Below are 14,726 nucleotides of genomic sequence, written 5' to 3'. Positions count from 1 at the left end.
CTCTTCAATTTAACGGTAGAAGTTTTTTTTTTTTTTTTTCATTCATATCATTTAAAATAAAAGAGAATTGAGATGGTAGTTGGAATTATGAATCTGTGAAATGAACACATCACAGCTCGAATTGTGAGTCAAACTTGAGACTCCAATGCACTCCTAAACACTAACTCCAATTCCAATCACAATTCCAATCATGATTCTAACTCCAATCATAACTTTAACTCAAATTGTAAAAATTTTGATTGGTAAAGTGAACACACCCTTAGTGTGTTTATGTTGCAATACACTGTGAGAGAGACTATATAGACCAAACTGAGATGTGATATAAACCTAGATCACACCCTACCAGTAGGGTAATTTGGCTCACCTTACAATGAAATTTCCTACTAAAAAACCTAAAAAAGTTTATGAATTTACTCAAATAAAACATGCTCCGTCATTTCCATTCATTTAATCAAAGTCAAAGATAATAAGCTTTTGAAGATCTTTCCGCAAAAAGGAAAAAAAAAATCAACAAAACCTTTATGGCTTCCTGTCAAAAATACTGGCTCCATCAGTAAGTCATAAATGGGAGATGCACCATAAAATTTCCCATAGAATGTAATTCTATTTTTAGAGAAATATACTCATCTACTTTGTTATTTTGCAATTCCTTTAACTTGACTATTTATATGTAAATTAACAAACATAGAAATGGATAATTTACTCTACAACTAAGCTATATCACCAAACAATTGTTAATATTTGATTTGGTAATTGACAACTATAAATTCCACAACGTCAAAAACCATGATTTAAATTTTTAAATCACTTTGTCCGAATGATTTTTTTTTTGTTCTGGCTTTTCGAATGAAATTTTATATTTGCATACATCTAACAACCTAAGTTAAAGAATTCCCCCTTAAAAAACTACGAGCAAATCATTTAAAAAAAAATAACGAACCCGATAAAGAAATGTTAACAGAAAGTGGTAAAACTGCTTACCAGCCAAGCAAAACCATCCGGTTATACGGTTCGGGTCAAACAGACCCACAAACCCGGCCCAAGGCTATCAAATGCTCTGTGGATTTTTCATTTTTGATAATATAAATATAAATAAATAAATAATAATTTGTTTTTCGTAGTGCCTTAATATAAGATCTCTGCTTCTCTCGTCGTTTCACTGGAAATTCCATTTCCTTTCCCTTTCCGACTATAAATATCGGAACCATCATTCTTCGTCCATCATTCTTTCTCCTTTTTCTCTCTCTCTCTCTCTGTTTCGTCTGTAGATCTCTTTCTCTCTCCTCCCTAACTCATAGAAGTTGCAGAGATTTCCTTCGCTGCTCCAGATCTCGAAGCGATTCGGATCCCTCGCGAGGGTTCGAAACGCTCTCCGTAGCCCTTTCGGCTTTTTCTGTCGCGCGAATTCGCGGTTCGATCTCACCTCTAGATCCGAGCAACCATGGCGGCGGCTAGCGCTCCAATCGCCATGAGGGAGGCCCTAACGGTGAGTTCTCTCTCGATTTCTATTTCATTTCCCACCTTTCTGATTCCGTTTGATGTGATTGTGGAAAAAGCTCAATTTTGGATTTGTAATGGTTTCTGAGCTGAAAAAATCTGGGTTTTGATAATTGCAAAGGCTTGCTGATTCTTTTCACCTTCAGATTCGGTTTTTTCTTTTACACTTTATCGTAGCTTAGCTCGATTTCTTATTTGAAATGTGCTTCTAGTGCTTAGTTGTGTCGAAATTTATTCAGATCTGATGATCTGTTTTCCTTGGGGTTCCCGTCAGATCTGTCGAGTTAATTCATGTTATATCGGATATAATTGCAATTGCACTTTTCTGTTAATTAGTATGGTTATGATAGTTCTTACCCCAAAATTAGAAATTGACGATCGGAATTTACTTTTTGTGATCTGATGTGCTTGCAGCTTCCGAGCATTGGGATTAGTCCACAATTCATCACATTTACGCATGTCACGATGGAATCGGATAAATACATATGCGTGCGGGAAACGGCGCCTCAGAATAGTATTGTTATTGTTGATATGAATTTGCCAAATCAACCTTTGAGGAGGCCTATTACTGCGGACTCTGCACTAATGAATCCGAATTCAAAAGTTCTTGCACTGAAAGGTGAGTTATGATTATATATATGGAATTTGAAAATAATTAGTGTTTTGGTTGCTATATTTGGTATTTGGTTGTATATATTCTCTCTTTATATCCAATGCGTCACGAGTGTATTTTCCAGTAATTACTTGTACTTAAGCAATCTTATTGTCTCATGGGTTATTCAATATTGCATTCCTGTCAAGTTTTTCATAGTTAATTCATCATAGTTTATACATGGATGTTGTCTTTGCTTACCTGTTAGTCCACCCTTTGGATTGGTTTTGAATATTTCGATTGCGTCTCCTGATGATTTAGCTCGTACAACAATTTTTTGGGTTTCTAATATTTCGATTGCTGTTAATGACATAATGGACGTCGCTTCTGATGGCTGAAATGCTACCGTTTCCTTCTTATTATTTGATCGTAACAGTACTAGACTGGTGATAAATGGTGTTAGCAATGATGTGAATGCTTCCCTAACAACGTTTATGTTATTTGTGATTGCTATTGCTCATAAAGGACGAATTTGCTTAGTCCCAAATCCCAGTTGTTCTATATATATATATATATATATAGGGTGGCTATGAAATCTGTTATGTAGTTTGATTACAGGCTTACCTGCATACTTTTAAAGTTCTAAATGCGTGTGCAATGCTTTTATTCGATAGGGTTATGTTTTGAATTTTATTTGCTGTTGTTTCTTAGCTTTATTATTATTATTTTTTATTTTCTTCTTCATGGGTTAATGTCCTCTTATGTTCTTTATAGCTCAAGTCCAGGGGACTAATCAGGATCACCTACAAATCTTTAACATTGAGTTGAAAACAAAATTGAAATCACATCTAATGCCTGAGCAGGTGAGAAGTTCCTTTCTATAGCATCTTTCTGAGATGTGATCAGGATTGGGTATTAAACTTCATCATACTAAAGTTATTTGGTTTAACATGTCCTCCACTTGCTTTTGTAGGTGGTGTTTTGGAAATGGATTACCCCAAAGCTGTTGGGTCTGGTCACCCAGACCTCAGTATATCATTGGTCAATTGAAGGTAGTGTTCCCTGATAAAAAATTGATTCAAGTTCATATTTCTTTGCGCTAATTGTAAAATTCTTTTCTTTTGCTTTTTTTTTGAACTTTTTTTTCTTAAATGTGATGCTGTTGTCTTCTCGTTTTATTATATTGTTGGTGACTATATGCACTCATCTCCCTTGTAGGTGAGAGTGAACCTGTGAAGATGTTTGAAAGAACTGCTAATCTGGCGAACAATCAAATAATAAACTATCGGTGTGATCCTTCTGAGAAGTGGTTGGTTTTGATTGGAATTGCTCCTGGTGCGCCTGAGGTGTGTTCTTATTGCTTCAACACTAGTCTGAAGATCTTTACTCATATGCACTCTTATGCGTAGACTAATCATAGAGTTTTGGCCAATATATAAATGTAGTTGTTAATGTTGCATATACTCCATCTCACTTCAACGGAAGGACTTGTTTTAACCCATCTTGCTAGCCAAAGAGCTCAAATCTAACTGGCCCTTGTTTAGTTTTATTTGCCTCTGAAATGCTTCCATACCTTATTGTATGCTCTTCTGCATGTGCTCCTGCCGTGGTGCGAGTCACTTGAAATCCTCTGAAATGCAGTATAGTTGTTATGATTCTTGCTCTTAATATTCTTTTTGTTTTTACCTGTTTGCAGCGGCCACAATTGGTGAAAGGGAATATGCAACTCTTCTCGGTAGATCAACAGCGTAGTCAAGCTCTGGAAGCACATGCTGCTGCGTTTGCCCAATTCAAAGTGTGCAAGTTTACTTATCTAACATTCCTTCTCTTTTTTACCCTGCCCCATCTCCTCCTCTTTCTCACACGCACACACTCACTTAACATGAAATACGCTTTGTATTTGTCACTTAATTGTTTGGTTAACCTTTTTTTTTTTTGGGCTGCAAACAGGTTCCAGGAAATGAGAATCCTTCTACTCTTATTTCCTTTGCAACAAAGACTCTTAATGCTGGGCAGATTACATCAAAGCTACATATCATCGAGCTTGGTGCACAACCAGGTTAACCTGATATATCCGATTGATTCCTCTCTCTAGTAGTGCAGTTTTATTTGAGGAATCTTGAAACTATTTCATTATAAGATTTTGGTTTGCTACTTGTTTCCAGTACAATAATCCAGGTTAAATTAATGTGAGAACATGATCTTCAAATTTGTCAAGAATTTATGTAGGGTTAAATGTTTTTACTGTGGTTTGGATAGATAGAGCATTTTAACTGAACCATTGGAAAGCTTTAAAAATCTGAAAATGTTGTTCATGACCTTTTTTGTTACTTATGAGTTCAAATGATTTGAAGCAAGTCGGAAATGGGTTGAAAAGTTTTGCGATGATGGAGTTAAGCAATTTCCATTTTATGAATCAGATTTCAGACTATCACCAAGATCATCTTCTTGTCAATCGTTTCACTTACGTTCATGCTGTTTGATGAATGATTATTATCTATTTTTTACTCTGCGAATTTATTTGCAGGAAAGCCGTCTTTTACGAAGAAACAAGCAGATCTTTTCTTTCCTCCAGATTTTGCTGATGATTTTCCTGTTGCGATGCAGGTAATAAGATTTAATATTTGTAATCTGTTCTACTAATTTACACTGCAGATTCTACAGTATCCATATTAATCATTGGTTTTTTAAATTGCAGATCTCGCACAAGTACAGTTTGATTTATGTAATCACCAAGCTTGGACTGCTATTTGTTTATGATTTGGAGACGGCTACTGCAGTTTACAGAAATAGAATTAGTCCAGATCCAATCTTTTTGACAGCGGAGGCTTCATCTCTTGGAGGCTTTTATGCAATCAATAGGAGGGGTCAGGTGTTATTGGCTACAGTTAATGAACAAACAATCGTCCCTTTTGTCAGTGGTCAGGTACGTTTCACAAATTGCCTATTCTTTATTGATATTAGAAAAGATTCAAATTATTGTTTATAAATATTATCTAGCAATTTCTTGCAGTTGAACAATTTGGAGCTTGCTGTCAATCTTGCCAAAAGAGGAAACCTTCCTGGTGCTGAGAATCTGGTAAGGTTTTTTTTTTTTCTCTATCAAATATATTAGATTCTTAAGAACAAATAGTCTTTGGTAGAGATTTATTTATAACTATAAGTGGTAATGGAATTATAATTTTATTTGTGCTAATGTTGTAAACACCTTAAGAAATTCTGGTTGCCATTTTTACAGCCATTAAGCCATGTGTTTTTGGCTGAAATGTAGGATATGTTAGGAAAATAATTTATTGAATGACACAACTATGCTAATTCTTTTGCACTTGTTAGTAACTTAGTGACCTGGCAGGCACGTCCATTGAAGCAGCTGTACCTCTGCTGCTGTTGCTTGTGTTATATACTTTTTTGTTTCACTACTTTCTTAATAGAATATGAGATTGCATGAATTAGGACACCAAGGTTTGTGTGTTAGCATACCCCATACCCCTTACGTATTTCTTACTGATTATGACTGGATACGTTTGTCACAAGTTGAGTAGATATCACTAGTTACTACATACTTTTGTTGAATACTAAGAACTTGTTATGCTGTGTTGATCCTTATAGGTTGTCCAACGATTCCAAGAACTGTTTGCTCAGACAAAGTATAAAGAAGCTGCTGAGCTTGCTGCTGAGTCACCACAAGGAATCCTCCGTACCCCTGATACCGTTGCCAAATTTCAGGTTTTTATTTTGCTTCCAATGCTACATTTCTGATAAAATTTGTTCTGTATACGGAAATTTCTTTTCAATTTTGTGCCGACTATGAAAGATGCTTGTGTTGACCAAAACTCTGTCGGAGATAAGTAGAGGACGTTCCCTTTGGTGGCCAGTTTACTAAAATGGGATGATATGGCTATCTCTGATTTATTTTGAATGGTCTTATGTTGGATGAGATGCTTGTTTAGAGAGAGGAGACAAAATTTGCAATGGTTATTTCAGTATCAAGTTTTCAAGAAAGCTAGAATTCCTGAATAGACCTAATTGAGATAAAACACTGGATAATTGACTAATAAGTTGAACTGGATATTCCTTGGCTGTAACGAGATACAGATTCCTGCTCCCTTCTCGAGGTGAACATTGCTTTTGAGAATATTGAATTTTCTTGATCGACCTTTGTAATTTTTGTGGTCTTTTTGGTGCAGAGTGTTCCTGTGCAAACTGGGCAAACACCGCCTCTGCTGCAGTACTTTGGGACACTCTTGACAAGAGGAAAACTGAATGCTTTTGAGTCCTTGGAGCTATCGCGTCTTGTAGTGAACCAGAACAAGAAGAATTTGTTAGAAAATTGGTTGGCAGAAGACAAACTGGAATGCAGTGAGGAACTAGGAGATCTTGTGAAGGTTTGTCTGAAATTAAATTTCTGTATTTGTTTCTTCCCTTAACAATGCCTTAGTCCTTGACTTCAATATGTCACCTCTTATGTGTATGCTTATTGGTGAATCATGTTTTTATTGTAGACTGTTGACAATGACCTTGCTTTGAAAATATATATCAAAGCCAGAGCAACTCCAAAAGTCGTAGCAGCTTTTGCTGAACGAAGGGAGTTTGACAAAATTCTAATCTACTCGAAGCAGGTGACATATATGTATTATTTATCAATCTCTAAATTATATTTGGCATAATGATTCGAGGTAAAGCTACATAATGGGATCAATCTTATTTTCCTCTGTTTTGTTATAGGTTGGATACACGCCGGACTATCTGTTCCTTTTGCAAACAATTCTTCGTACAGATCCTCAGGTATGCATAGAATAATGCAAGTATATTCAAGCTGACGAAATTTAAGGCATATTCAAACTGCACAATAGTAGAAAAGTTACAGGTGGAGCTAAATTTCAAGTAATTTTATCTGGGTTTTTTGGCTTCTTGCGTTCCCAAATTTTCTCCAACCCCCTCATCCACCAAGAAAACTATTAAAAAGAGAGAAAGAGAGAGGGCAAAGAAAATTTTTTTAGAGGCGAAAAGATTTTTTTTTTTTTTTTTTAAATATATGATAAAACTGAATACATGCATTGTAGGTTTAGTAACTCAAGTAATCAGAGTGATGGAATTTCTTTAGATGGTGTGGAGATTGGGGCTTCTAGGAAGTTTAGGTACCTTGGGTCTATAGTGCAGTATGAAGGAGATATAGAAGAGGATATTCAACATAGGATTAAGGCAGGGTGGGTTAAGTGGAAGAATGCTACGGGAGTTTTATGTGACGGCAAGATGCCTATTAAGTTGAAAGGAAAGTTCTATAGGACTGTAATCTGCCTAGCTATGTTATATGGTAGTGAATGTTAGGCCATTAAGAGAACATATATCTAAGATGAGTGTGGCAGAAATGCGTATGTTAAGATGGATGAGTGGCCATACGAGAATGGATCGCATAAGGAATGAAGTTATTCGTAGTAAAGTAGGTGTAGCACCAATAGAAGATAAGGTGCGTGAAGGCCGCTTGAGGTGGTTCGGGCATGTCCAACGTAGACCGCTAGAAGCACCCGTCTGTGCTTGGGAGGACATTCTTATACCTAATACTAGGAGAGGGAGGGGTAGACTAAGAATTACGTGAACCGAAGTCATTAGGAAAGACATTCTAGATCTAGGCCTTCAGGAAAGATTTTGAACAGAGCCGTGTGGAAAAGTGAAATTCATATAGCCGACCCCAATTAAGTTGAGATTAAAGCTTGTTGTTGTTGTATGATAAAAACTTTTATTCTCAAGTGTAGACTAAAAATTCTGAATGACTTATCTGTGTTTGGGGATGCAGGGTGCTGTTAATTTTGCATTAATGATGTCTCAAATGGAGGGAGGTTGCCCGGTTGATTACAACACCATAACAGATCTATTTCTTCAGGTTTGTTGCCATTTACTCTTGTGAAATCGTAACATTTTGTTTCACGGTCGGCGAGCTTCCTTTTTCTCCTCTTTTGGGGACATCTAGTTTCATCTCCAGGTTACGTTCTGGGTTGGTGCGTTTAGTTGCTATCCTTAAGGAATGCATTATTAGGCATTGGATATATACCGATCTGTTAAAAATCCTTTTTTTTGTTATTATTTTATTATATCTTTGTTATGCAATTGTTGGCATTACAAAATTGTAAAGCATTTCAGATCATACTTTTTATTTGTATTTCTGTGCACCCCAGAGGAACTTGATCCGCGAGGCAACAGCCTTTCTATTGGATGTCTTGAAGCCAAATCTACCAGAACATGGTTTCCTGCAAACAAAGGTGCCTATTGTTCTTTGAGATTACAAGCTCTCTCTACATTGCTGCCTATTTTTTGCTGTCTGACATTTTTCATCTACACAGGTTCTTGAAATCAATTTGGTAACTTTTCCAAATGTAGCTGATGCAATTTTAGCGAATGGAATGTTCAGCCACTATGATCGCCCTCGAATTGCCCAACTTTGTGAAAAAGCTGGTCTTTACGTGCGAGCACTGCAAGTAATATGTCTTCTTAAAATCCTTTTTCAACTATGATTGTAATTTTTTTTTTTGGTCTCAATTTATTAAGTTAAAATTGGCATCCACTGAAAAACATTTCACATTGGGTGCAGCATTACACGGAGTTGCCAGATATTAAACGAGTTATTGTGAATACACATGCAATTGAGCCACAAGTAAGTGCACTCTTGTTTATCTCTCTTGATAGAGGATGTTGTAATATTTCTTAGTAACTGTTGGGTTTTTACAGTCCCTTGTAGAATTTTTCGGAACTCTTTCACGAGAATGGGCATTGGAGTGCATGAAGGACCTTTTATTGGTCAATTTAAGAGGCAACCTTCAGATAATTGTGCAGGTTTGTTGTTTTATTAATTTTTGGTCTTTTGTCTTGGTGAAAACTATTATTTTGTAGCAGTGACTGAACTTTCTATTTCTTTTCTTGTGCAGGTTGCTAAGGAATATTGTGAGCAGTTGGGTATTGATGCGTGCATAAAGATTTTTGAGCAGTTTAAGTCTTATGAAGGCCTGTACTTTTTCTTAGGATCGTATTTGAGCTCAAGGTAATCTTTTCATTCAAGGAGAACTTATTTGTTTTCTTAGGTGGTATTTCCTAGCTGTTCCTGTCCAAGTATTCATTTTGTTTTTCTTTTTTCTTAAATCTTTGTCAATATGTGACAGTGAGGATCCTGATATCCACTTCAAGTACATTGAAGCGGCTGCTAGAACTGGTCAAATCAAAGAGGTTGAACGTGTTACAAGGGAATCGAATTTCTATGACCCTGAGAAAACAAAGAACTTTTTGATGGAAGCTAAGCTCCCAGATGCGCGTCCACTGATCAATGTCTGCGATCGCTTTGGATTTGTTCCAGATCTCACACATTACTTGTACTCAAACAACATGCTTCGCTACATTGAAGGTTATGTTCAAAAGGTATTCTTTTCTGCCACATTTAACACTTTCAAGTACAATGTTACAAAAAAAAAAAAAAAGAAAAAAAAAGAAAAAAGAAAAAAAAGTACCATATGTTTGACAAATGTATTGCTCATTGATACGAGACTTTGCTGCCATCTCATAGGTGAACCCTGGAAATGCACCTTTAGTTGTGGGGCAGCTGCTAGATGATGAGTGTCCTGAAGATTTTATCAAAGGTTTGATTCTCTCTGTCCGTTCATTGCTTCCGGTAGAGCCCCTTGTGGAAGAATGTGAGAAAAGGTGACATTCCTCTCCTTCCATTGTGTTTATTATTCCCATTGCTTCATAAAAATTTCTCATGTTTTGTTATCTTATTTTAGGAATCGACTTCGCTTGCTCACACAGTTCCTGGAGCATCTTGTGAGTGAGGGAAGCCAAGATGTACATGTCCATAATGCTCTAGGGAAAATCATTATTGATAGCAACAACAACCCAGAGCACTTCCTTACCACCAACCCATACTATGATTCTCGTGTTGTGGGTAAATATTGTGAGAAACGTGATCCTACCTTGGCTGTTGTTGCTTACCGGAGAGGACAGTGTGATGAAGAACTCATCAATGTGACAAATAAAAATTCATTGTTCAAATTGCAAGCAAGGTTTGTGGTGTAATTAGTATTCATTTTTATATTTTCCATCTATGCCATCATTTTTTGGACATACTAATTACTTTCTCGTTTACAGATACGTGGTTGAAAGGATGGATGGCGATTTGTGGGAGAAAGTTCTTAACCCTGAGAATGGCTATAGAAGACAGCTTATTGATCAAGTTGTGTCTACAGCTTTGCCTGAAAGCAAGAGCCCCGAGCAAGTTTCTGCAGCTGTTAAGGCTTTCATGACTGCTGACTTGCCCCATGAATTAATTGAGCTTCTTGAGAAGATTGTGCTTCAGAACTCTGCTTTCAGTGGGAACTTCAATCTGCAAAACTTGCTTATATTGACAGCCATTAAGGCAGATCCATCTAGAGTTATGGATTATATCAATAGACTGGATAATTTTGATGGACCTGCAGTTGGAGAAGTAGCTGTGGAAGCTCAACTGTATGAAGAAGCATTTGCAATTTTCAAGAAGTTTAACTTGAATGTTCAGGCTGTCAATGTCTTGTTGGACAACATTCGAAGCGTTGAACGAGCTGTGGAGTTTGCATTCCGTGTTGAAGAAGATGCTGTTTGGAGCCAGGTGGCAAAGGCTCAACTCAGGGAAGGACTAGTGAGCGATGCGATTGAGTCATTTATTCGTGCTGATGATGCTACTCAATTCCTGGATGTTATTCGTGCTGCTGAGGATGCTAATGTCTACCATGACTTGGTGAGGTACCTTCTGATGGTTAGGCAGAAGGCAAAAGAGCCAAAGGTGGACAGTGAGCTTATTTATGCATATGCAAAGATTGATAGGCTGGCCGACATTGAAGAGTTCATTCTTATGCCAAACGTAGCTAATCTCCAGAATGTGGGTGATCGCTTGTATGATGAAGCCCTATATGAGGCAGCAAAAATAATATTTGCCTTTATATCTAACTGGGCCAAGTTGGCCAGCACACTTGTGAAGTTAAAACAGTTCCAAGGTGCTGTTGATGCTGCAAGGAAAGCCAACAGTGCTAAGACATGGAAGGAAGTCTGCTTTGCTTGTGTTGATGCAGAGGAGTTCCGCTTAGCTCAGATTTGTGGGCTCAACATCATTGTTCAGGTAAAATTTTGCATCTGTGCAATTCCTCTTGGCATTTTAAAGTCTAATAACACCGACCTTTTCATGGATCTTCTGGAGTTATGTTGCTTGTATGATACACCAAAGCATACTCTTGCAAGTTTTCTCTTGTTATAAAAGCCTGCAAGCATTTTTGCTTATGTGAGTTGTTATTTGGCTTATGCAGGTTGATGACTTGGAAGAGGTCAGTGAATATTACCAGAACAGGGGATGCTTCAATGAGCTTATATCTCTCATGGAGAGTGGTCTAGGGTTGGAACGTGCACATATGGGCATCTTTACAGAGTTGGGAGTTCTGTATGCTAGATATCGTCCGGAGAAGCTTATGGAGCATATCAAATTGTTCTCAACTCGTCTCAATATTCCCAAGCTTATACGAGCTTGTGATGAACAACAACACTGGAAGGAGCTTACCTATTTGTACATCCAATATGACGAGTTTGACAATGCTGCCACTACCATCATGAATCATTCTCCTGAAGCATGGGATCACATGCAGTTCAAAGATGTGGCAGTCAAAGTTGCAAATGTGGAGCTGTATTATAAGGCTGTGCACTTCTACTTGCAAGAACATCCAGACCTTATTAATGATCTTCTCAATGTGCTTGCACTTCGTGTGGACCATACCCGTGTTGTTGACATTATGCGGAAGGTAATTTATTGTTGTTGGCATATTATCTGTTTGGAAATTTATAACGGCTTGTATTGCATATCTCTACACCTGTAAGACTAAATTCTTTCCTCTTCTTCTTCCTTTAAACAAAATCAGGCTGGGCATCTGCGCCTTGTGAAGCCATACATGGTTGCAGTTCAGAGCAACAATGTGTCAGCTGTAAATGAGGCTTTGAATGAGATATATGTTGAGGAGGAAGACTATGATAGGCTGCGTGAATCAATTGATATGCATGATAACTTCGACCAAATAGGCCTTGCCCAGAAGGTTAGCAATAATTCTTTTAGTCAATGGTTCCATGCTAATGCATCAATTGCATGAGTCTCATTGTTGTGTTTCTGTGCAGATCGAGAAACATGAACTTCTTGAAATGAGACGTGTTGCTGCTTATATATACAAAAAGGCTGGCCGATGGAAGCAGTCTATTGCATTATCAAAGAAGGACAACCTTTACAAAGATGCTATGGAGACAGCCTCACAGTCCGGTGATCGTGAACTTGCTGAGGAATTGCTTGTTTATTTCATTGAGCAGGTACTCAATTCAGTTTGATTTTATTTTGCTAAATGACAAATAATTTATTGGATTACCTTAATTAATGTATCTCAATTTGATTACAGGGAAAGAAGGAGTGCTTTGCATCATGTCTCTTTGTTTGCTATGACTTGATTCGGGTGGATGTTGCCCTTGAGCTTGCCTGGATGAACAACATGATTGACTTTGCTTTTCCGTATCTGTTACAGGTAACAAATGGGCGTTTTGTTGTTTTTATCTCCCGTTAGTTTTAGTCATTCACACTTTTCAAAATAGAAGCCATCTTTCGTGCGTTTAATGTTAAAATGTTACGTGTCTGATTTTTGTGGAGCTTTAGTGTTTTGAGGGTATCTAGATGAATCATGGACGTATCATAATAAAACTGTAAAATATGTGTTTACTTAATCTTTCTGCTTGTTTTTGCAGTTTATCCGTGAATACACAGGCAAAGTTGATGAACTTGTGAAGGACAAAATTGAAGCTCAGATTGAGGTTAAGGCTAAAGAAAAGGAAGAGAAGGACGTCATTGCACAGCAGGTAAACACTTCGAATCAATTTGTTGCTTCGATTTTCTTACAGAAACCACCTCTTTTGCATCCAGTATATATGTGTTCACGGGTGTAGTATTAATGTCGATACTTATTTGCTGCTTGTGTGTTCTTTTCCTAAAATGTTATCCACTGCTGCAGAACATGTATGCTCAGTTATTACCTCTTGCTTTGCCTGCGCCACCAATGCCGGGAATGGGTGGAGGTTTTGCACCACCGCCTCCTATGGGCGGAATGGGGATGCCACCAATGCCACCCTTTGGCATGCCACCAATGGGTAGCAGCTACTGAGATATGTGGCAGGATATTCATTTTGCAGATCCACTTTGAAGCCTTGTTTCTAGGTGTTAGAGCAACCTAGGAGATACTTCTAATTTAATTTTGTGCCATTTCTGTTGTTCTTTATTTCCATGGGTTGAAAGGTGCAGTCCAATAATTCTTTTTTGTTTGCCATAGGGGTGTGTTGATATGTTATGTAATATTCTTTTGGTAGGAGAGGCATTTTTTTTTTTGGCTGCTGGTGAGAGCTAGCTTTGGGATTTTCTCCACTGTACTATTTTATCCTCTTTTCAGAACTATCGGAGTATAATTTGAAACACAACATGCTGATTGCATTGTTGTGGTTTGCCTCCACAGTTCATATAATTTACACACTGCATGATTGCTTTCTATACCTATTACCCAAAAGTTTCTTCTTTTTTTTTTTTTGTACTTTTTTTAAAAATATTATTTTTGTTCTCCTCTACTGTTTTGGTTGAATTGTTTAACTCATCACTTAGTGACATTAGTTTACTTAGCTTTCTGTGTTTTTTGGATCTCCCTCGTCCTACTTGCGTGTATCTTCATCCTTTTTTCTTTTTTCTTCTGAAAGTAGTTTGCAAATACGATTTAATTTCTTGGGAATCGACTTAAAAAAGGGATAAATGTCAAACACAAAAACGACAATAAATTTTAAAGCGCAAGTGGAGGACAACAGTTTAATACTACTTCGTAACGACTATTTAAACGCGCAGAGCGAAAACTATAATGGAATGAAAATGGAATAGATAAAAATTAGCATAAAAGGAAAAGTGGACAAAGAAAAAAAGGTCATGGACACGTAAAAAAGGTCAAAACGACATGTTTTTCAAAGAATACGAACATTTAACGACGACAGTAGGGGAACGAAAATACCTGAAAACGCAGAAACGGAAAACGACAGTAAGTCAAAAGAAATAGAAACATGAAGAAATTACTAGTAAAAAAAAAAAAAAAAAAAGCACGTGCCACGCACGTGACTATTGCAATAAGGCATGAATTTGAGTATCATATTCCTTGTCTATTAGAAAAATAATTTTATGATGCATACAATATTATTTAATTGGACTACCTTTTATTATCCCCTAAATAAGAGAGAACAAATAAAAAGTAAGTAAAAAGTAGAGAAACAAATTTATGATACTGACAAATAAATTCTAAATATAATCTGATCGCCATAATTTAAACATTATCTAAGTTGACCACTTTTTATTATACCCTAAATAAGAGAAAACAGATAACAAGTAAAAAACATAAAATAGAAATAAAAATTAAACCACTTTTAAGAGGAAAGAGGGGATAAAACACCCCCGGGACCCCAGGACACCCCCGGGACACCCCCAGAACCCCCGGACACCTCCGAATTGAGAGAATTAAAGAAGATTAGATTTGGTGAAATCAGTTGCCCTAGTCTTTAATTTGTTTGAGTATTTTAT

The 14,726-nt window shown here is 37.0% G+C and overlaps 1 protein-coding gene across 1 annotated transcript; it reads left to right on the top strand.

The window, feature by feature from the left end:
• The first annotated feature begins 1,141 nt into the window (after window positions 1-1,141).
• LOC21389972 (clathrin heavy chain 1) lies at window positions 1,142-13,666 on the top strand. The gene is made up of 30 exons (XM_024167276.1): window positions 1,142-1,486; window positions 1,912-2,116; window positions 2,864-2,952; window positions 3,063-3,141; window positions 3,308-3,435; window positions 3,786-3,884; window positions 4,040-4,148; window positions 4,617-4,696; window positions 4,788-5,015; window positions 5,103-5,168; window positions 5,699-5,815; window positions 6,277-6,474; window positions 6,592-6,708; window positions 6,815-6,874; window positions 7,884-7,970; window positions 8,263-8,346; window positions 8,428-8,562; window positions 8,676-8,738; window positions 8,813-8,917; window positions 9,010-9,122; window positions 9,241-9,493; window positions 9,639-9,775; window positions 9,856-10,134; window positions 10,220-11,222; window positions 11,407-11,892; window positions 12,010-12,180; window positions 12,260-12,445; window positions 12,532-12,654; window positions 12,872-12,982; window positions 13,135-13,666. The coding sequence occupies exons 1-30, from the start codon at window positions 1,442-1,444 to the stop codon at window positions 13,282-13,284; spliced, it is 5,106 nt and encodes a 1,701-aa protein (XP_024023044.1). The 5' UTR covers window positions 1,142-1,441; the 3' UTR covers window positions 13,285-13,666.
• The last annotated feature ends 1,060 nt before the right edge of the window (window positions 13,667-14,726 follow it).

The sequence above is a fragment of the Morus notabilis genome, unplaced genomic scaffold (genome assembly GCF_000414095.1).
Source record: "Morus notabilis unplaced genomic scaffold, ASM41409v2 Scaffold980, whole genome shotgun sequence".
In the NCBI taxonomy this organism is placed as follows: domain Eukaryota; kingdom Viridiplantae; phylum Streptophyta; class Magnoliopsida; order Rosales; family Moraceae; genus Morus; species Morus notabilis.
The sequence above is the reverse complement of the archived record's forward strand: the minus strand, read 5'-3'. Positions and strand labels throughout refer to the sequence as shown.

What these genes read in the sequence shown, in the direction of transcription:
- LOC21389972 (XM_024167276.1), top strand. Translation starts at nt 1,442, where the DNA reads ATGGCGGCGGCTAGCGCTCCAATCGCCATGAGGGAGGCCCTAACG. An exon ending in ATACCGTTGCCAAATTTCAG is followed by an intron (nt 5,816 to 6,276) that starts GTTTTTATTTTG and finishes TTTTTGGTGCAG; the next exon opens with AGTGTTCCTGTGCAAACTGG. An exon ending in AACTAGGAGATCTTGTGAAG is followed by an intron (nt 6,475 to 6,591) that starts GTTTGTCTGAAA and finishes TTTTTATTGTAG; the next exon opens with ACTGTTGACAATGACCTTGC.